Source organism: Leuciscus leuciscus (assembly GCF_965113295.1).
Source record: "Leuciscus leuciscus genome assembly, chromosome: 13".
NCBI classification, from domain to species: Eukaryota; Metazoa; Chordata; class Actinopteri; order Cypriniformes; family Leuciscidae; genus Leuciscus; species Leuciscus leuciscus.
The window spans coordinates 26,506,684-26,528,307 of NC_138737.1; the positions used below are offsets into that span (position 1 = coordinate 26,506,684).

The 21,624-nt window shown below is 37.7% G+C and overlaps 1 protein-coding gene across 1 annotated transcript in view; it reads right to left on the minus strand.

Annotated features, from left to right (window-relative positions):
- Positions 1 to 719: 719 nt before the first annotated feature.
- Positions 720 to 21,624, minus strand: part of adgra2 (adhesion G protein-coupled receptor A2) — a 92,278-nt gene continuing 71,373 nt past the window's right edge. Inside the window, exons 7-19 of the mRNA XM_082187722.1 lie at positions 19,511 to 19,724; positions 17,792 to 17,956; positions 17,511 to 17,709; positions 16,214 to 16,363; positions 15,969 to 16,130; positions 14,790 to 14,990; positions 13,750 to 13,939; positions 13,336 to 13,544; positions 11,325 to 11,452; positions 11,026 to 11,149; positions 9,701 to 9,849; positions 5,932 to 6,021; positions 720 to 5,261 (exon numbers count right to left, since the gene is read on the minus strand). Of these exons, the coding sequence (XP_082043848.1) occupies positions 3,824 to 5,261; positions 5,932 to 6,021; positions 9,701 to 9,849; positions 11,026 to 11,149; positions 11,325 to 11,452; positions 13,336 to 13,544; positions 13,750 to 13,939; positions 14,790 to 14,990; positions 15,969 to 16,130; positions 16,214 to 16,363; positions 17,511 to 17,709; positions 17,792 to 17,956; positions 19,511 to 19,724 (3,419 nt within the window). The 3' untranslated portion in view covers positions 720 to 3,823. The remainder of the gene's footprint in view (positions 5,262 to 5,931; positions 6,022 to 9,700; positions 9,850 to 11,025; positions 11,150 to 11,324; positions 11,453 to 13,335; positions 13,545 to 13,749; positions 13,940 to 14,789; positions 14,991 to 15,968; positions 16,131 to 16,213; positions 16,364 to 17,510; positions 17,710 to 17,791; positions 17,957 to 19,510; positions 19,725 to 21,624) is intronic.

Consider the following 21,624-nt stretch of genomic DNA (forward strand, 5'->3'; position numbering starts at 1 on the left):
TCACAAATCCCTTCACTTCTGAGTTCAGTTGACCTTAATAGAGATATTAGAAACTGTTGAAGAATTTCCTTATTAGCGTTTCCTCACTTTACTTCCTCAGACTTTATCTGACTGGAGATGAATCACTGTAGGCCTAAACCTCAGATAAAAGCTTAAAGGGATAGTTCACCCAAAAATAAAAAATAAATATGTCGTTTTTTACTCCCCCTATAGTGTTGTTTCAAACCTGCATGAGTTTATTTCTTCTGTTGAACACAAAATAAGATATTTTAAGAAATGTTGATAACTAGACAATTGACGGCACTCATTGACTTCCATAGTAGGCCATTCTTTTCCTACTATGGAAGTCAATGGCTACCATCAACTGTTTGACAACCAACATTTTTTTAAATAATTATCTTCTTTTGTGTTCAACAGAAGAAACAAAATCATGCAGGTTTGGAATAACTTGAGGGTGAGTAAGTGATTAATAATTGTTCACAAATAGAAAACAACAGTGAGTAAAAATTTTAAAGCCAATTAGTCATCTTTCAGATTAGCACACTTTGCTCCAGACCGACTTTAAACCTTCTGCCGAGGCCAGTCTTGTCAATAGGCTACTCAGTATTATTGCCATTCTATTCTTTCTCTGTTCTCATTGAGCATCTCAGTGTTTGTCCCGCCCAATCTCTAAAGTACCACACTCTGATAGGATAATCCTTGTGTCAATAAAAAAAGGCTCACTTTTGATTGCCTTTATTTCTTGTGGAGGATGCCGATTTACATATTACATAGAAACAGAAGTTATGTAATTGAGAAATGGTACTTCAACTACGGGTAACTTGGGACTTTTCTCACTTAGATCACATATGATACAGAAACATAAAAAAAACAAGTAAAATAATTTTGATCTTATGGCATTTTTTCCCCAAACCTTTATTTTGCATCAGGTCATTGAAAAGGCACAATCTTAACATCTATAGGAAATATATTACTGAAATCGATACAAAAATGTTATCATTTTCATATTGAAGTGAGTTAGAAAAATATAAATACTCGTGTTATTTTTAAAATCTCCCTTTTATACTTCGAGTTGATAGTCAAAACAATCATGCTTCCATTGTAATCTCGAACATTGAAAGGGAGATTTTAATAATAACAATAATAATTAGGATAACACTGAATTTATACTGACCATCAGAAGCTAGGCCTACCCAGAGGCAAAGAAAATTGTTCATGCAAATATCACAATGTCACATGAAACCATTATGCACAAACAAGCCACATTTTCTTTGTTTTAAAGAGAAAACAGATATTAGGCTACATACACATGGCCAACTTGAGTAGGCCACAAATTTCATTTATTATTTGACTAGGTTTTTTGTTGTTGTTTGACACCCAAATGACACCCAAAACTTCTGAAATCATAGCACATAAAATCTGTATTAATGACACAATGGTGATCACTTTATATCAGGCTTCATAATCAACATTTAACCTACATTACTCACAAAAGGGTCATCATGACGTTAAATGCTTTGTGATTTTGGGAAAAGGGAGGACTTGTTCTTTAGCAATATGTGGTATTTTAATATTTAATTGAGATTTCTGGCTTGAAAAGACAAACGGGAGGCTACACAATATCAAACAAGATCATATTTAAAGGTTAAACTGTGAGCTTCTTTGGCATACAAACATCCCTGAATACAATTTTAAAGTTATCCATTTTAAATGTAAGCTAAAGACGGGTAATATTATGTTTTGCTTGTGACTCTGTCATCATGTGAGGGAAATCTAAAAATAGTAGCACTACAGTCAGATTCTGGTAGCTTATGGGCCTTGGGGGAAAAAACAGTCAGTGCAAAGATTTGAATTTGCCTTTGGCTTTTGGTTGGGAGTGTCCATTATTTGCTCTCATGAGAAAAAGTCATTTGAACACTTCTGAAAAACAAAATACCTATTTAAATAATTATTTTTTATTGCAAACTCCTTGCTATCCGACAACAAAACGTTGCATATGATTTAGGAGGAGTACTAACAATTCCCGGGAGATGAGTGATTCTTGTTGCTAAACATTTGTGGGATGAACAATGATTGGAAGCAAAAGTGTTTTTTTAAAAAAAAAGTGTGTTGGACGTGATGTGCTTTTAGACTAAAAACAGAGTTTATAAAACCGATTAGGCCATCAATCCTCTGTAAAATACTGATACCGCAAAATTACATAATGACAACAACAATTACATCAAAAAATTAATACTGATATGTATAATATAAATATGTTATTATTTATAAAAAAAAATATGTCAAATGCTATTTCCATAACCTGAACCAAGTGCTAAAAAGCCCATGTTACACATGGTACTACAACAGAACATGTATGAACAAACACTTGCCCTTCCTTATCAAATCCCTTAGTAACTCTGGAGTGGCATCTAAAGAAGCTGTCACTTTTTTATATAATTTGTCCATCAACATTCATTATCAGTGCATTTGATCAATGGCAGGAATGACCCAATAGAGGGCACTATGAAGCAACGGTTTCCAAATTGTTCCTATTCTCTAAAAAAAACTGAATACAATAGCTCATGTTCTGCTGAACAACATCAGAAGAACAAGAACGACATTCCCAGCTCCAATTAACATGGAAGGAATAGTTAGGGATGGATGCTCATCTGTGGCAAGTGTTTGTTTTCTATATTTGTGTCGGACTGATGCCAAGAGCTGCTTATTAGTGCCAGAGAGTTGAATTAACACTGAAATAGTCAAACAATACAAACATAACACTTAATGTACATTCTTACAGACATGTAAATGAAATAGCATGAAAAAAATAAAACGTATATAAAAAAAACAACAGACAAAGACACAAAGGGAACAAATTAAGGGAACAAGCACACGGTCCTCCATCCTTATCGATATGCATAGTCAGAAACATAAAGCTCAAAACAGCTGAACTTTAGGTTCATATCCCTTGGCATTTTCGATATTAAAATATTCATTGCATTCAAACAGTTTGTTAGATTAAGTGGTATTACAAGCAAACAAAAGCACACCAAATGATTTTGCATATTTTGGTACACCAACTCCTCCACCAATCTCTTTTTAGAGGAGTCAGGTTTTGCATACACACCCCTTCTCTTTCTTCATATATAACTCTTCATATAACCTCTCCTTATTAGCATGCTAAGCATTAGCTTTTTGCATGATGGACGATTCTAAGACCACAGAACACTTTTGAAACGTACAAATATAGGTGATTTATCAATAAAGGAGCCTAATGGTTCTCTACCCTGCTAATAAAAAACCCTAATTTGAACCAGCTTAAGCTGCAGTGTTGTAGTACTCGTGACTGGACAAGACCGGATCAAGTCAAGACAGAGACCTGGAGAGGGTCTGAACAATTGAAACAGTGTATGCTTTTCTTCAGGGTGAATGAAGCCTGGATTTGCATCAGTGTCACAAGGACCGGAGTCCAGAGACACAGCAGATATGTCAGATTTGTCGAAGTGTTGTAGTACTCGAGACCAGCTTTGGTGTCCGAGTCAAGAACATATGAATATATGGAGGCAGACTCATCCGGTCTTAAGTTCTACAACACTACTAAGCTGGTTTACTGGTGTTAGTTAGTTTAGCTGGCCTGGCGAAGCTGGTGTTTAGTTGAGAGGAAAAAGTGTCCAAAATTCCATTAAAACCAGCCAACAGACCAACTAAGACCAGCAAACCATTTTAAGCTAGTTTATTCAGCAGGGTTATGGAGAAAGAAATCCATGCTTTGGCTCTTAGCATACAGGTCACACCTTCAAGAAACCTTCAAAAGTCTTTCAACTCTAACCGCAGCTCATTATTATACAGTTGTCTCGCTCTTCCATACCCTGCTCTTCATACCAACCGAACCCTGTGATTGGTCAGTTCCGCTAGTGTCCAGTTCCAGCACGGATCCCTTTAGTGTTCCATTTGGTGCTGAAACTGTCGACAATGAGGGCGTCGCAGTGACATTTGATGTCACGTTTATTGGGAACGAGCTCCGCTTCGATTCTTTCTCAGCTGCGGCAGCCATTTTAAGATTGTCTTTGCTAGCGCTACGGCGTTGAGCGTTCTGCTGCATGGCGGCCCTACTTGCTACAGAAGGCAACAGTGGAAAAGGTTTTCTACTTCCGCTACTACCTCCATCACTTCCTTCCGAAGGGCTTGTCACTAGTCCCTCCCCTCTGTGCCGTCCATTGGTCAGAAGGCCGTTCTGGCTCTCTGAATGGCTATTCCGTAGACTTCCATTCTCGCTGGAAGCATGTTTGTGTAGGAGGTGGATGTTTGATTGCTCTGTCCCAGAGGGTCCCAAAGCACCCATGCTACCTCCTCCACCCGCTCTGAGAGCTTTGAGGCGGTAGTGCCCTCTAGCGTCCCCTCTGTGATGGTACTGGGTATTGCCACCCTTGGTTCTACTACAAGCCTTCCTCCTTTGAGGTTGCTGGACAGGCAGTAGAGTGGGCAGCAGGTTGTTGGCCGGTTTGTTGTTCTCCGTGTTTGTGCTTGTGTTGGTATTAGTTCCCGTCGGGGCCCGGACGGCGTTGTTCACGTTGTCTTGCGTCACTTGGAGGAGGTTGGTGAGTTTGCAAGGCCCAGTGGCAATGCTCGTCGTTCCACTTTGAGTAGATGACGACCTGGCAGAAGAAGAGTAATTGTTCGGGTCCGTCGGTGGGTGGCATCCTACAAAAATTTGGGAGCCCCTTTCTGAAGCACTCTGGACACCTACAGTGGCAGTGCAGGGATGGGAATAGGCTGGCATGGGTTGGGAGCGACGGTACCCGGGGCAACACCCTAGCCACGCTGCCTGGACATCCAAACGCTTGAAACAGTGATGGAGCACCAAGAAGATCCCTAATCCGGTAGCAGTTCCTCCATACAAGCAGCTGAAGAGTTTCCGCTCTCTATCCACGTGCCAAACGGCCATAGCGCCACAGCACCACAGCCCCAAAAACACAAACTGTGTCGCCACCAGCGCCAAACATTGGACCTTCAATGAGTACTGGTCCTCCACTATCGTCCCAGCATGCACTGGGCCGACAGAGTCCGTTGAGAGAAGACTGGTGCTGCCACTGAGTGCTGGTTGACTCTCTGGTAAGGTTGAGGGGTCGGAGGCGGAACATGGAGGATCTTTGGACTCCGGGGAGTTTCGGTGCCTCAGGCAGAAAACAGTGCACAGGAAGTAGATCCAGGTCACCAGAATGATCAATCCAGCTGGAATGTAGAAAGCCCCGAAACTGGGTTGCCATACCAACCAGCAGCTGCAGAAAGGTCAAGAGCAGAGAAAAAGGTCAGAGAGGGCAAAGGCGGTAATCAGTCAAATAACAAAAACACAAAGCAAGCTCTGTACAAAAACAGACACTTTTTAAAGAGCCTGTAAAGGAGCGACCCAGCATGAGTAATAAATCTGCAACAAGTATCAGACAGTTAGAGAAAGAACAGAAGCTAATAAAAAACTAAGAGAATGACCTCAGTCGATTTCATTTTATTATTATATTAAGTGTCACCAGTCTATCTGTAAGACTGCGTGTGACAAAAACACCATAAAACCTGTAATAAAAATATCACACTGTGAAAACAAAATGAAATCATTTTAATTTCAGTGCAGCTAGATACAGTACTGGACACAATGCTTGAGTTGTGCTGCTGTAAAGATTCTTGATTATTGGTACTCAACACTGACAGAATGCATGGCAAAACACTGTATTTTCTCAAATAGCAAATATTTAGTGTAAGCATTCCACTTTTATTTTATTATTTTTAAACATGACCATTTCATTTATATTTAAAATTATATATAGATGTGTTTTGTCCTATATCTCAAGAATCAGTGTATTAATCTTAGCACTAGGTAGGCTGTATATGATATAAACATCTAAAACTAGACGTGAGCAAACACATTTTCCTAATGTTTATAAACACAGTACTCACTAAGGAATGTTGTCTCCATAGTTATTGATGTTTACAGCTGCAGTAATACCACATATGATGAGTGGGACACCACCAGCTATCAAATAAAACCTGCCAAGAGAAACAGAGATAAAGAAAAGAAGACTGTTAGAGGCCATTTTGCAAATGTTAACCATGGTAAAATAACTAATCATAAAAAAATATATTTTTTAAATGAGGGACAACCTATCTTTCATTTACTGTTCTGTTTTCAAAGTGTCATGCACATGTAATATACCAGCTTAGCACTGGTTAGCATGGAGGTCTGGGGTAAAAACAGAGAACAGACTAGAGAGAATTAATCTTTAAGTGTAAGACTGTCAGTGAGCACATAGACCTAGGTTCAAATCCCAGGTGATTTTGTTCCTTAACTTAACTTAAAGGGATAGGTCACCCAAAAATACAATTCTGTAATCATTTACTCACCCTCATGTTGTTCCAAACCTGTATGAATTTCTTTCTTCTGCTGAACACAAAAGAATATATTTTAAAGAATGTCTGTTACCAATTGATGGTCCTTATATACTTATGCATATATATATATTGTATATTATTTTTTTCCATACTATGGAAGTCACTGGAGCCCATCAACTGTCTGGTTACCCACATTCTTCAAAATTTCTTCTTTTGTGTTCAGCAGAAGAAAGAAATTTGGTTACACTTTATTTTAAGGTGACGTAGTTAAATTGTATTTACTCAAATAAGTACTGATTAATACTGTATTAATTAACTACGTGGGTTTACAAACTAACAAACTAGGGTTTGGTTTAGGGTTAGTTACTTGTAATTATGCATAATTTACTGTTATTACTAAAGTAAGTACATGTAGTAACGTGTAACGTGTAACTACATACAGGTTTGGAAGAACTTGAGGGTGAGTAAATGATGACAATTTAAATTTTGGGGTGAACTATCCCTTTAATAATCAGATACAAAAAGTTGCAAAAAAAAATTACATAATGGACATACAGTAACACTGCTGTCTGTTATATTTGCTACAGATGTTCCCTTTGCTTGCCGTAAAAGACATTTGTGTGGTCTATACATTAGGTTAGTTCTGTGACACTGTCTGTCAATGAAGAGCTGAGTCTGGGCTCCAGACAGTGAAGGAGGGAGAGGAAAAATAACAAGATTTGTCCCAGGAGGCAGGCGTGGGATCTGGCCAGACCTCCCTAGGGGATGTGGAGAGCATGGAGGTCTGGGGTAAAAAACAGAGAACACAGACTAGAGAGAATTAATATATTTGCATGCATGTCTTCGAGGACATGTGAACGTTAGCCTTAACTAGTCATTCCGCTCATTTGATTTACAACTCTGTCCACTTTAATCTTTTCCCATTCCCCCCATTTGTGCTCTCTTTCCTCTGTCTGACTCTCCAGAACAGCAGATGGGAATCAGCTTTTATCTGGACAATGATGGTCTTTGATTAGGCAGTTTTTTTTACATCATGGTGGTCCATTCAGTTGCTCTCAAATGCCCATTTTCCTCCTGTACATGCTTATCAATAGTTTCTTCTCAGGAAGTGCTCATTCATTTTGACGTTTGCACATAAAACTGCCATTGTTTTATGACCAATTTGAGATATGACAATTATTCTGAATACTGCAAGAGCTCCGATGGAACCCATACATTTCCTTTGATGATGATGACAGGAAGGAACTTTTAAAATTATCATCTTATGTTATGTCCATACTAGTACAACAGCAGTTATTCAAGAGGCTTTCGAACAGTAATTGTTTCTTAGGATGAACGTTGAATGTAAAAGAGATATTTGCAGGGCTTGTCTGTTATAAAACACAAGCATTTAGACAGCAGGCACAAGGGATTATGTTGTGTGTCCAGATCCCATCTACCCACTTTCCTCAATACCTGATCAAAACGTGGGGCCAGATTTACTAACAGCTTGCTTCAGCGCAAACCCTCTTTTAGCGTTAAAAAAATACTGTCATGATTTACTAATTGCATATGCACTGGTAGGAGTTTCCCTTTCAGACACAACATTTATGGGAGGAGAGTATTTAAATGAATCATGCAAGTTGATTTACTAAGGTTTGCGCTAGTCCATTTACTGGTATTTGCGCCATTATTTACCGCCCAAAAAAGTGTCTTAAATCAGACGCTAACTGTGTTCTGTGTTCTTTAATTTGTGTGTCGTCAGTAGATCAGCCACAAAACTTTCCACTCCCATCTGTGCTTTTTTTATGGGATTGCTCTCGCCTACTTCGCCCTGTTTAGTAAATCTGGCCTGTAGTGTGTTATGAGGATATATATCTAATGAAAAGAGCTTTTTTAACCACTTAGAACTATGCCAAACTAGTATTCTAAGTTGTTACCTTGCTAATCGAGGATTAACTGAAAACAAAAAGAAAGGGAAATGTTTCATTTGACTATTTTTTAGCTTTAGTAATATATTGTGATATGCAATGGAAAAACATTAATAAACATACACTACCATGACCGCAAAGGCATTTCTAATGTTAAATTTGTATTTGTATTTCAAATGAATGCTTTTCTTTTGAACTTTCTATCATACAAATCCTGAGTATTAAAATGTATCACGGTTTCTAGAAAAATAGTGAGCAGCACAACTGTTTTTCACATTGATAATAATAAGAAATGTTTCTTGAACACTAAATCATCATATTAGGATGATTTCTAAAGGATCATGTGACACTGAAGACTTTGAAAATTCAGCGTTGGCATTACAGTAATAAATTAAACTTTAAAATGTATTTAATAGTTATTTTAAATTGTAAATATATTTCACAATATTACTGTTTTTGATCAAAACAATGCAGCCATGTTGAGTACCTGTTCCAAAGACATTATAAAATCTTAACCGAGCCATTTGAACAGTAATGTTTTCATAATTAAAGGGATAGTTCACCCAAAAATTTAAATAGCCCATGATTTACTCACCCTGAAGCCATCCTAGGTGTATATGACATTCTTCTTTTAGACGAATACAATCGGAGTCCACAACGTAATGACGGCAAACAGGACTGGTCAACCGTGTTCGTCATTACGTTGTGCGTCAAGTTCAAGTGTTACTCTTTTGCAGTAAATCGATCCGTACGGCCATCTGCCGGAAGCTAGGTATTTTAGTCGATAACGTTTGAAATATTTTTCTTACACGAACGCATCGATTCACTTCGAAGGGCCTTTATTAACCCCCGGAGACGTGTGGAGCACTTTAATCATGAATAGATGTGCTTTGATGGACTTCCAAAGACACACAGCCATTCACTCCCATTATGAAGCTTGGAAGAGCCAGGACATTTTTTTATATAACTCCGATTGTATTCGTCTGAAAGAAGAATGTCATACACATAGGATGGTTTCAGGGTGAGTAAATCATGGGGTAATTTTCATTTTTGGGTGAACTATCCCTGTTGAATGTTGATTCTGAAACCAGTTGTGTTTGTTAAAAGGAGCTAATTCAGCCTAGAATGATCTCATGGGTGGTTGGACAAAAACACTGACATTTCCGATTTGAATAGCAATAAAAAGTCCAATTTGCACCTTTAAATGCTAAAATTCCCCTCATGTAAAACAATTACAGTCCATGTGGGCCTATTGATTGGTTTACAAAGAATGTATGGGCACTGAGGCCAGATTATAGAGAGAGAGAGAAAAAAAAAACAGATATCTGTTTTGTGAGTTTGAGTGTGCTTGTAAAAGATAATTTATGGAAAACAAGCCGGTTATTATTCATCGAATGCTCCCAACCCTCCATGCTGACTTCACTGACCTGAGCATGGGCCGCTGGGTTGGTTGTACAGCAGTCTCGCCTTCTACTTGTTGTGGAGTCCTCAATAAAGCTTCTTTATATATTACCCTGGCGCTAACACCGATCCATAACAAAGTGGACAGAGAAGAGTAGTGAAGAACAATCCCCACCTGACACAAACATACACATACATGAGTAACACAAGTAAAGTAACAAGATGTTAGCGCATAGAAAAAATACACATTTTTGAGATGATATATTGCAAAGGCCATGACACACTTAAGCCTGTGCTTGAACACACCAAAACGACTACAATCAACTGTCAACTAGCATGTGCGTTCTGCGCCTGGTGTAAGGAAATAACCGTCTATATCTAGTTCATATTTGTCATTCAAAAAGGGGAACTGAAACTAGGACTGCAGATATACCATTACCATTTTGAATATCAATCATGCTGATCAGTTTCTTCATTCTATCTAGGCGACTCATGCTGTTATGAAAATATTCGTGCATTGGAATGGTAGGGTAAGATGTCTGTGCCGTCTTGACTTCTTTGTTCGCTTTCATCACTTTCACTTTTATTCTGATTCGCTAAGCTAAACAGCCAATCAGAGTTCTCTCTCTCACCGATTCAATATGCCCAATCGGCCAAAATACCCCCGAGGATGTCCAACTAGGGCAGACGGTGTGGAACACGACACAAAACCTGGGCCGACCAACGCTCAATGACAGCCTGGCGGCTTGGTGTGTCAGGGCCTTTAGAAGAAAAGGTTCTATATAGAACCTTAAAGGGTTCTGCCAGGCGCTTCATATATAGAACATTTTAGGGGTTCCCATCATGGGATAATTTTATTGATTTAGCTTTAATAAATTCTGTTTAAATTCATTTTTAACGTTAAGCTCATAAACTTACTTAATAATAATAAATAAAAATGTAAATAGCCTGTTAACATTAAAGCAATATGCAATCTTTTAAGGCATTTCTTCTCATATAGGGTCAAGAACCCTAAAGTTTTATATAGAAACTCCTTTTTTTTCTCAGAGTGTACAATGCCACATAAAAGCAAATCATTTTGTTTTTGTTTATGTTCCTTTTTTACTGTATATAATGCGTACTATTTTAAAAGTCATTTTTCTTTACTGTTTTGTGCATTTTTGCACTGTAAAACTGGAAATCACTTGCACTGAATCTCCACAATATCACCTCAATCTCTTGTTTGTCAGTTGGATTTGTGACTCAAAAGCTTGTTCACTTATATGTGTTTGTGAAGTGACCTTGAAAAAAGCAGTAGGAAAAGTCGCCTAATAAAATAAAACGTTATTATGTAAGAGAAATGGAAACTTACTGCCTGGCATACAATTGGGTAGCCGGTCAGAGTGATGCCTCCAGCAAATACTGCAGACGTCATTGCGATGTGGAAACTAGTGTTCAGGAGGGTGTGCCAACTCTTCCTCGTGATTCTGATAGAGCTGATGGCAAAGAAAGCATCTGTTATGTCCACTTTTAATGAACAGGTTTGGCTATTCCAGTAATAACAAATCAGATAGCAACATTATAGAGAATTGTGTGCTTATGGCAAAAGTTTGCAAGACTTTTTCTTTTAGTTTTTGGGTGTGTTCATTTTTAACATGGTGAGAGAAATACCTGTGATGCAGTATATAGGTGATGATGATGGTGAAGAGACACAGGAGTAGCACTGCAGTGCAGGTGTAGATCACTGGATGGAGCACTTCCACTGGAACTGAAGGTGAACCTGGGAAATCTGGCATCTCCTGAAATATTGACCAATATTGATATTGATAAATATTGAGGAAATGGTGAGAGTATTTTGAAACATTCAACCCTTTAACTTTATTGCCTATCTACACCTCAAGGACTCTCAAAAAAGTGTGAGAAATTCCACATTATCTGTCTGTCTATCCATCCTTCCATCCATCCATCCATCTAGTGATTCATAGGTATACAATTGGTAATAGCCATTTAAATACAAAATTTTTTCTGTAACAATTTATTTTACAGTGTCAACATTTTTATACATATAGATGTAGTTACTAATAACAATAAAGTATGCATAATTGCATGCAACTAACTCTTAACCAAACCCTAATACTAAACCTAACCCTAAAGTAATATAAGTAATTAATATAACTCATACTTAAATGTATAATTACATTATAACAAGAACACCTTACAATCCTCATAAAAAAGTTTCAGAGAAATTGCTCTGACGTCAGTCCTGTGAATCATGGGTTCTTCAGTGCCAAGCAAATCTATCAAATATTATTCATACAGTTTTCTCAATAACACCCAATAGGACTTAGCTGAACATTAAAATCCTTTGATGCAGGATGAAGAAATGTAGGTTGCACATGTTTACAGTACGTGCACTTATGGGTACTTACAGTGTACTTACCTAAGAAAGTACTCAGTTATGTAAGGTAACTACAGGGTTTAAGGTTACAGTAGGTTTAGGGGTAGGTTCAGGGTTAGTACCTAGTCATTACTATAATAAGTACATAGAATGTATATAGGGAACAGGACTGTAAAATAGTGCGAACGAAATGTAGTGTAAAGTATCAGTTTGGAATGGGAGATCTGTCCTTCCTAAGTAAAAAATTTACTATATCTCTCTACTAAGAGGAGCAAGTTAGAAGAGCTAATTAGCTTTATAAGACTTTCTACAACATGGCTATATTAATCAATAAGCTGACATACTTTGCACTTGGTTACTATTTAAACAACAGGGTAATAATAAAATTGACATATTTCAGATTTTTCATTTCATTGTATTGGTGTCTCTGTTTCAAAAACCTAGCTGCCTCGCTGTCTACTTCCTACATTTCTAGGCAACATCATAACTGTCATTAAACCTCATAGTTGAGCCAAAAAGCAAGCAACCCAATGTATCACTCATTCAGTGCAGTTGATTTTGGTGTTAGCATATTAAGTTAGTGACGCACATAAAAATATATGGAAAACACAAATATTGGGTAATATAATCCGTTTTTAATTTGATTTAACAATTTGATTGATCTTTTTCAGTACTGAATGAAATATTAAAATATCAAGTGTAAAATGGGCCCTTTTCATATTTCCAGAGTTCTCAGAAGCAAAAGCCATCATAGTTGGGTAAACTTCTATAGTGATGAATGGGAGACAACAGGAAATATAATTTTTGTATTCCCATTTGCTCCAATGGCAAAAGAAAATAATATATAGAGAGATTGATTACAGCAGGAAGAAGATAATTATCCCTCGAGGCAGTTAATTCATCATTTTTCTTTCTCTGTAATTTACCACCAAGATAAGATAACGCAAAGCTTTATAAATGTATATAAAATGTCAAAAAATTGAAATATGACAAACTTTACTAGATTTGCATCATCACATTCTGTGAAAAGGGTCCATTGTCATTTCTTTTGCTTTGTTGGACATCTTGGAATTATTTTTTACAGAACTGCATTCTGAAATGTATTCTGGGATCCTCCATGAAGGATATGAGATCCTAGCCCAAAATAAGGTATCTTAAGAGGCAGAAAAATTACAATGCCTACTCTTTGGTGCAGCCTATACTACTACTACATATATGCACTATATATTTTATTTGGAACAGCCCTAGGAATATCAGTATTTTATAAAGGTGTCACAATGTTACCTGTAGTACAGCATAATTGCTCAGCACTGAGCAGCGCAGTGTAGAGGTGGACGCATCGCTATGGGCCAGCTGACAGCCATCTAGACTCCAACTCCCATGATGCTCCAGTGCCTGCAATCTCCAATGGGCAGCAACAGGGTAATTTCCAGGTGAAGTGTGTCGTAGAGACACAATAATGGGATCGGACTGATTCCACATGCTGCATCCATCTGAAAGGAAGGGAAAGTTGTTTCTGAAAATGAGATGCATGGATTTACTAAACTGAATTGTATATTTTTAAGTCCAAGGATGAATTATTTTAGTCTTCTCCCAAAATGCCTGTACTACATCAGTATACAAACAAATACTCAGAACATTGTAAAAATTGTATGAATGTTTCGAATCCCTTGAATGTTTGAGGTGAAGGCAACCCACCAAGGCCAACATAGATAACTGGCGTGTTGACTCCACGTCTGCGGGCAAGGTCCGAAGGTCCGGTAAAATTGCTGGTATATGGGAAGAATCTTCCATTGCGGAATGCCACAAACTGCAACTTACAGTCAGGAGGAGCATTCGGCGGAAAAAGAGAGGCAGGGAGTGACACTGAAGCAAGAGCCACTGCATTCTAGAAAGAGAGAGAGAAAAAATACAATGTGAGGGCAAGGCAGAGGTGTTTATTAAAGCAAAAAGGCACTTGAGGCATTGCGTTTCAGTCATTTTACCATGGTTAAGTGACTTACTTTTAGATTTTTAAAACAGCAGCAAGTAGCAATATGATAGACAACTATGATTATGACAATAGACAATTCTTTCCCTTGTAAAAAAACAAACAAACAAACAAAAAAAAACACGTGTTTTTTCGGAAGCTAAATTGCATGTTATTTGCCATTACATGAAATTGAATTTCTATTTATATATGCAATTGAACTTAAGAGGGCTTTTTTGAACCACTTAAGTAGGTTGATATGTAATTTCATAATTACCCCTAAATGTTTGTAATTGCACATTTGTAATGATGAAGTTGCAATTTAGTACATTTAAAATATATAAATTTACATGTAATAGTTACATGTATAATGCAGGTAAATGTATAATCAAGTGCTTTACATAGGTTTAGTATGTTAGTCAACACATAAATATAAGTGTACTACTGTAAAGCATGACTAAAGATTATTTTAAAAAAAACAATGATTAAAATATGTCCTTTCAAGAACATCTTTTAAGTGTCTTAAGTAACGTGCTCATGAAAGTGTACTCTCTTTAAGTACACTTAAGTGGCCTTTTATTTCAATAATATATTATCTGAAAGTACAGATTTGAAGAACACTACAATACATTTAAGCACACTTCTTTTTCACAAGGGTATAATAAGTCTGTCAGCTCAAATAGTGCATAAAGTATGTATATTCCACAGACATACTGGATAAATATACTAGGTCTACACACAAAACTCAAAACGTGCAAAAGTGACAAACCTTGAGATGGAAAGCGTTCAGCGAGGTGTTATGTGTTCCTGTGGTGCAGCGAAATCGCAGTTGCTGCTCAAGGGAAAATTCAATCCCATCATGCACCTGGCTCCCTCCTGCCCCCTCTCGTCTCTGATAGACCGTGCAGCTCATGCCAGTAAAATGAGCAGGGCGAATCATGTGAGCCTCCATCACAATGTTACGAGAATTCTAAGAAAGTAGAAATATGCTTTGGTGCTCAAGAATCCTTTCTTAAAGGGATAGTTCACCCAAAAATGAAAATAACCCCATGATTTACTCACCCTCAAGCCACCCTAGGTGTATATGACATTCTTCTTTAAGACGAATACAATCGGAGTTATATTAAAAAATGTTTTAAAAACTTTTCCAAGCTTTATAATGGGGGTGAATGGCCTGTGTCTGTTTCGAAGTCCATCAAAGCGCATCCATCCATGATAAAAGTGCTCCACACGGCTCCAGGGGTTAATAAAGGCCTTCTGAAGTTAAGCGATGCGTTTGTGTAAGAAAAATATCCATATTTAAAACTTTATAGACTAAAATAACTAGCTTCCGGAAGACGGCCTACGCAAGTCGACTTACGCCAAAAGAGTAACACTTGACGATGTATGACGTAGTAGCGTAAGCTTTGACGCCTCTCGCAGTTCAAACAAACAGGGCTGGGCAACAAACTCACGCTCCTCTGACATTGCTCTTTGAAAATTCTCATTTTAGACTTCTAATTCGTGACTGGTGTTTTGTTTTGCTCTATCCTCTGTGCTTCCGCATTCATCAACGCATCATGCGTCAGGTCAGAGGTCACTCTTTCGCTGTAAATCGATGCGTACGGCCGTCTGCCGGAAGCTACCTATTTTAGTCTATAAAGTTTTAAATATGGATATTTTTCTTACAGAAACCGGCCATTCACTGCCATTATAAAGCTTGGAAGAACCAGGACATTTATTTATACAACTCCGATTGTATTCGTCTGAAGAATGTCATATACACCTAGGGCTTGAGGGTGAGTAAATAAAGTGGTAATTTTCATTTTTGGGTGAACTATCCCTTTAATATTATCAATGTTGAAAACAGTTGTATTGCTTAATATATATTTTTGCTGGATTCTTTGATGAATAGAAAGTTCAAAAGAACAATCTTAGTTGAAATAGTAATAATATGAAGCTGACATACTTTGGAAAGGTCCTGTGCGTGCGAGTGCAGCTGAGGCCAGGCGAGGGTCTCCAGTGTGTGGACGACTGAACTACAGGCTCTTTCCTCTCTCTGGGCCCGAGCCAGGATCTGGTCATCTACCTGCATCAGGTTACTGCCCATTTCAACCAGCACATCAGACAGCTGGGACGAAGGAGCGCATGTGTATGTAAGGACACAAGCACACGGTGCAATATATACACTGCTGAATACCATCTTCTACTAACCTCACGCAGTTCTGTTACATAGTCCGTGAATTTGTGCATCATCTGAGCCACATAAAGAACATCCACCGTGTCAGTAAAACCGGCGGCCTCCAGAGTGTATGATCGCACCTGGTGCGCCAGAGTCACAGCGTTGGAGGAGTTGATGGGCATCTGAGTGACAAGGACAGAATTAACAAGAAAAGTATTTCATTATTTGACAGCAGATAATCATTGTATGGTTATGTCTATTACTGGGGACACATTCATTCTTAAATCATGCTCATGATCACTAGGTTTTACACAAACTTATGGAGTTCATGAGCTTGAGTGCTGCTTTCATTAAAGCAAACGGGAGATAAATCAAATACTGAGCCAGTCTCAAAACTATATTTCAACTTTTCACTCAACTTGTTCTGCTGACAACAGAATAAAAAAATTGATTGATTTAGAATTGCTAAACTGAAACTTGTTTCACAGTACGACTGGGATATAACTGGCACTTGTAAAAAGAAAAGAAGTCTGCTTAATTGTAATTTTATGTGCACTTGTAGTGTACTTCAAATTTTATAAGTATACATTTTAAAACACTGTAGTTGCAGATAATATAATATAAATGAAATAAAAGGCCACTTATGTCTGCTACAGTACATTTTCTTAACACTTAACTACATTTAAAAAGTACACTTAATGTCAAATTAAAAGTTTTACATTAAAGTGCATTTTAAATCATCATGTTTTTTTGTAATGCTTTAAAGTGCACTTATTCTGAAGTGTTGACTAACATACAAAAGCACATGTACAGTCCTTGATTATAACTGTAACTGTAGTGCGTCATTCGATATTACATTTAAAACTAATATATTATAAATGTAATAAATTGCAATTTCATCATTACAAATGTGTAATTACAAATACATTTAAATTCATGACATACACGTTTCAATAGTAATGACATAAAAGTATATTTTAGTTTACCATAAATGCTTGTCAGTACATTCGGCAGTACACTTTAACCATATTTCAAAAACAACAGAAATAATTATGAAATGAATTATGAAAACGCACTCTAAAGCACTCTAAAGTTAACTGACTGCATTTAATATAAATGTAAACAATAATGCATTCTTAAAACATTTTTGAAACAGTTTGCTTTTATGGACATTCCTGTAAATTATATTGTTTCTGTGATAAATACTCTTTTTTTTAAAGTATGCTAGTGTACTTTTTCACAAGGGGAAGTTTTAATGGATTTTCAAATTAGTAATTTGTCCAACATTTGAATAAATATTTATTTTAAAATACAACACTCTGCACTAACCAGTATGAAGGTATGTAGGACCCGTGTGATGTCATTAGTATAGAGGCACTGAGAGTAGTCTCCCTCCTCCCAGCGTCCAGAGCGGTCACAGTTTCGTGAAGCCTTCTTCTGCTCCACACCGCCCCCTATAGTTAAGGAGGGGTAGCGCAGATGCAGACAGTACTGGTAGGAGGTGATGCCAGCTAGAGTTCTAGGCCACCTGAAGCCAAAAAGGGGACAGTTGACATTTTGCCACTGAGCGTTATTAAGCCACAGGTGAAGCTGTAGGACACCTCCCTCACCTGAACTCCCCTCGGTTGTTGGTCACTCTCTGCTCCGGACAGAAGGAGGCGCTGTTCTCCAGCACCACTATCTCCACACTGCGTGAGGTGTTCCCACGGCCAGTAGACACCACACACTCCCACTCACCACTCGCTTCAACGTGGACATTGGACAGGATCAGCTCACTAAAAGATCAACATAATGATCTGCTGTTAAGTGTACTGTATATGAGATTTGTTTTTTGACTCATGAACTTAATGTAATCCTCTATCCTCTTCAGTTCAATGGCATTCAGTACTATTGTTGTAATTATTCTTTTTTTTCCATTTCATTCCAATTTTCTTTTGTTAACTTTATAATGTATTCCTTTTAGATATCGTGGTCCATCCCGTTTCTTTTAGTCAGACTCTTCTTTTCACCTGCCCATTCACCCTTACTGTATTTTTGCTCATTCCCTTTACATTTCAACCTCTTTTCATCCCGTTTCGCACAAACATATTAGGCAGCACAACAATGTTTTCAATATTGATAATAATAAGAAATGTTTATTAAGCATCAAATCACCATATTCAAATGATTTCTGAAGGATCATGTGACACTGAAGACTGAAATAATGATGCTGAAAATTCAGCTTTGCAATCACAGGAATAATGATATTTTAAAATACTGTGTGTTAAAGAGGAAATTAGTTATTTTAAATTGTAAAACTATTTTACAATATTACTATTTTTCCTGTATTTTGATCATATAAATGCAGCCTTGGTCAGCATAAGAGACTTCTTTCAAAAACATTTGTGTTTTTTTTTTAATCGTATGTAAAAAATCATATATATGGGTGTGTTGTGTTCACACTTGTAGTTTGGTTCGCTTGGTTCGTTTGGTCCAGACCAAAAAAACAAAACAAAACAAAAACATTTAGTCCTGGTCCATTTAGCGTTCACATTGGCATTTTAACACTGAACCAAAAGATACCGAACCTAAAGGCATAGGGATATCTTCACAACCTGATTTGTCGGCTTTAATTATATTTCGCAATGGAACTTACCAAACATTCAAAACAAAGCAGTGTTCTGGGCTAAATGCACTTGTTGTATGTGCGTAGCCTACATATTGTCACCTTCCTAAAATAATTGGCCAAGTAATTTTTTCAGGTTTCTCAGAAAACACAAAAAACTGAGCCTAACTTCAGAGGTTGAATAGATTTTCGTTCTTCTTGATGCAGCTGCCATCTTGAAAAGCTTGTAAAATTGCCTAAGTCTCATTGTCTTTCGACTTAGGCAAAATAAAACGGCCTAAGTCAAACTCTTGACATGGGCCATTATACTATAGTGGTAGAATTGCATGATCTGTTCAACTGAGGATGTGGCCAGCATCATGAGGAGATGACTTATGCAAAAAAAAACGTGATGAGAAAAAACTGCAATGCTTGAGCATTCTGTCCTTTTAAGGGTCGTGTCTGGTGACATCACGTCCCGATTTTGGTTTGTTTACATGTCTTTGGTCCGTGTTGCGTTCATATTTAATTCAAACCACAGTTTGTTTGGAAGCGGACTGAGACCCATCTTTTCAGCAGTCTCAGTCCGCTTGTTTGGTGTGCACCACGGTTCAGATGGCAGCGTTCACACTTATTCAAATGAACCGCACTAACAGAGCAATCACACTAGGGTTCATTTTAATCGAACCAAACATGCCAAGTCTGAACACATCCAACCAAACCGGTTCATCTCTGTATGTTTTACCTGGTGATGAATGTGCAGTCATGTTGTACACTCTCTTCTAAATGAACCCCATGCGTAGGGTCACTGGATACAGGCTGACTGTTGTGTCGCCAGTGAAGGGTAGTGACTTTGTCAACCAGGGAAGCAGTGCAATGAAAAGGCAGCCTGTCCCCCTTAAACACGACCTGCCGCAGCGAGGGTAACAGAGACAGCGTGTGCAGCTCCAACGGACCCTCTGAAGAGCAAAATTAATTCAAAGATAAACATTAAGATTGACAGAGAAAAATAATATTCAGTAATAAAATAAAGATTTATTGTAGATTTCTGTCCTTAAACCGATCAGTCTTAGTCCTTTAATACACTGCCTTTCAAAAGTTTATTCAACAAGGACGCATTAAATTGATCAAAAGTGATCTATAACGTTACAATAGATTTGTATTTCAAAGAAATGCTGTTCTTTTAAACTTTCAAATTCTTCAAAGGACCCTAAAAAAAGATCAACAAACATATTAAGGAGCAGAACTGTTTTCAACATTAATAATGATAAGAAATGTTTCTTGAGCATCAAATCATTAGAGTGATTTCTGAAGGATCATGTGAGACTGAAGACTGGAGTAAAGGAATGGCTGCTGAAAATTCAGCTTCACAGGAATAAAATACATTTCAAAATTACAACTCTCAGAATGTTTGGCATGATAATGGATATGACAATGTTAATATGTTTGGTCTTGGCGGAATGGATCTGCTACTCTGCTGCTGCTGTTGGTTGTTGCTTGTTGGTTATTATACAGTAAGTACGGGACTTGCTACTGCCAATACACAATACACTGCTGTGAGCAAGTAAGACATGCTGCGGCTATACAAAGCAGTACTGTATGCAGCTGCGCTACCCCTCCGTAACTATAGGTGGCGGTGTAAAGCAGTTTATACAACAGTTTGACGACACAAGTACTACTGCTGTACAAATCATACATGAATTACCCATAGCAGATCTATACAGGTGGAGATGGGGTAGGTGGAGGGTTTCTGAAAGCACGCTGCAATCTGCTACAGCAGACGCTGACCAAGTAGTTAAATTTGAGCAGCGAGCTCATTGGATAATGAAACAGCAGGAACCAATCAGCTGTGCCCTGGCCTATAGAGAACAATGTGATTTCAAGCAGATTGAGTTAAGGACCTCTCAGTCTGCGCCATCTAGAGTTTTACGAGATAACCTTGTATTCAAATAGAAAAGATCTTTTAAATTGTAATACTATTTCACAATATTGCTGTTTTACTGCATTTTTTATCAAATAAATGCAGTCATGGTGAGTATAAGAGAGTTCTTTTTCCAACCCCAAACTTGTTAAAGGCATTCATTATTATTATTCATTCAGCATTATTTGAAATATGTGTGTTAAAATCTGACACTATATGTCCATGTAGTCAAATGTGAAGTGGCCATTCTCACACGGCCTCCTGTTATTCTGATTCTGCCCCTTTTTGTTGTGGACATTATGTGTAGGGAGATTAGGCCTTCGGTTCTCTATGGATCAGAAATTATTTCTGTGTTTTCATCCGTTTTCATCTTTAATCCTAATAGACTGCACTGTTGGACATCTGTTAATACCTGAAGCAAGTTCAAACGTATTATTTCTCATTCACAAATAGCAGGAGGTGTAAGAAAGTTATTTGTGTGTTTTGTTGCCATGTAATCATTTGAAATCAGCTTTACTTGTGAAACAGCCTGGGTGAATCAGACTCTTGTCGAGGGATGAGGATATGTATTCACAACAGCAAACCCACAGAGGGATCTTTCCTAGTCGGTCACAGCTATGTGCTTCTGGCCAACATAAATATGTTTAAGGGCAGCAGAGGAAGAGATGGCGAAATGAGCTGATATTAAAACAGTAACAGGAGCCCCGGTTTGAGGCCCAAGACTCGGAAAAATGCAGCATACGTCTAACAAAAAAGATCAGATGAGGTTTAACAGAAAGTCACTGAGAAATATAATAAGACCCCAGTGGCAAAAGTCAGAGAAATAGGGAATTTGGAAACAAATATGCTTGATCTTAGCTGGCTAAGACACACGGATTGAGCAACATTGCAATTTAGACAAAATACCAAGGCTGGTCAAAACTGAATTACTTTGAAAA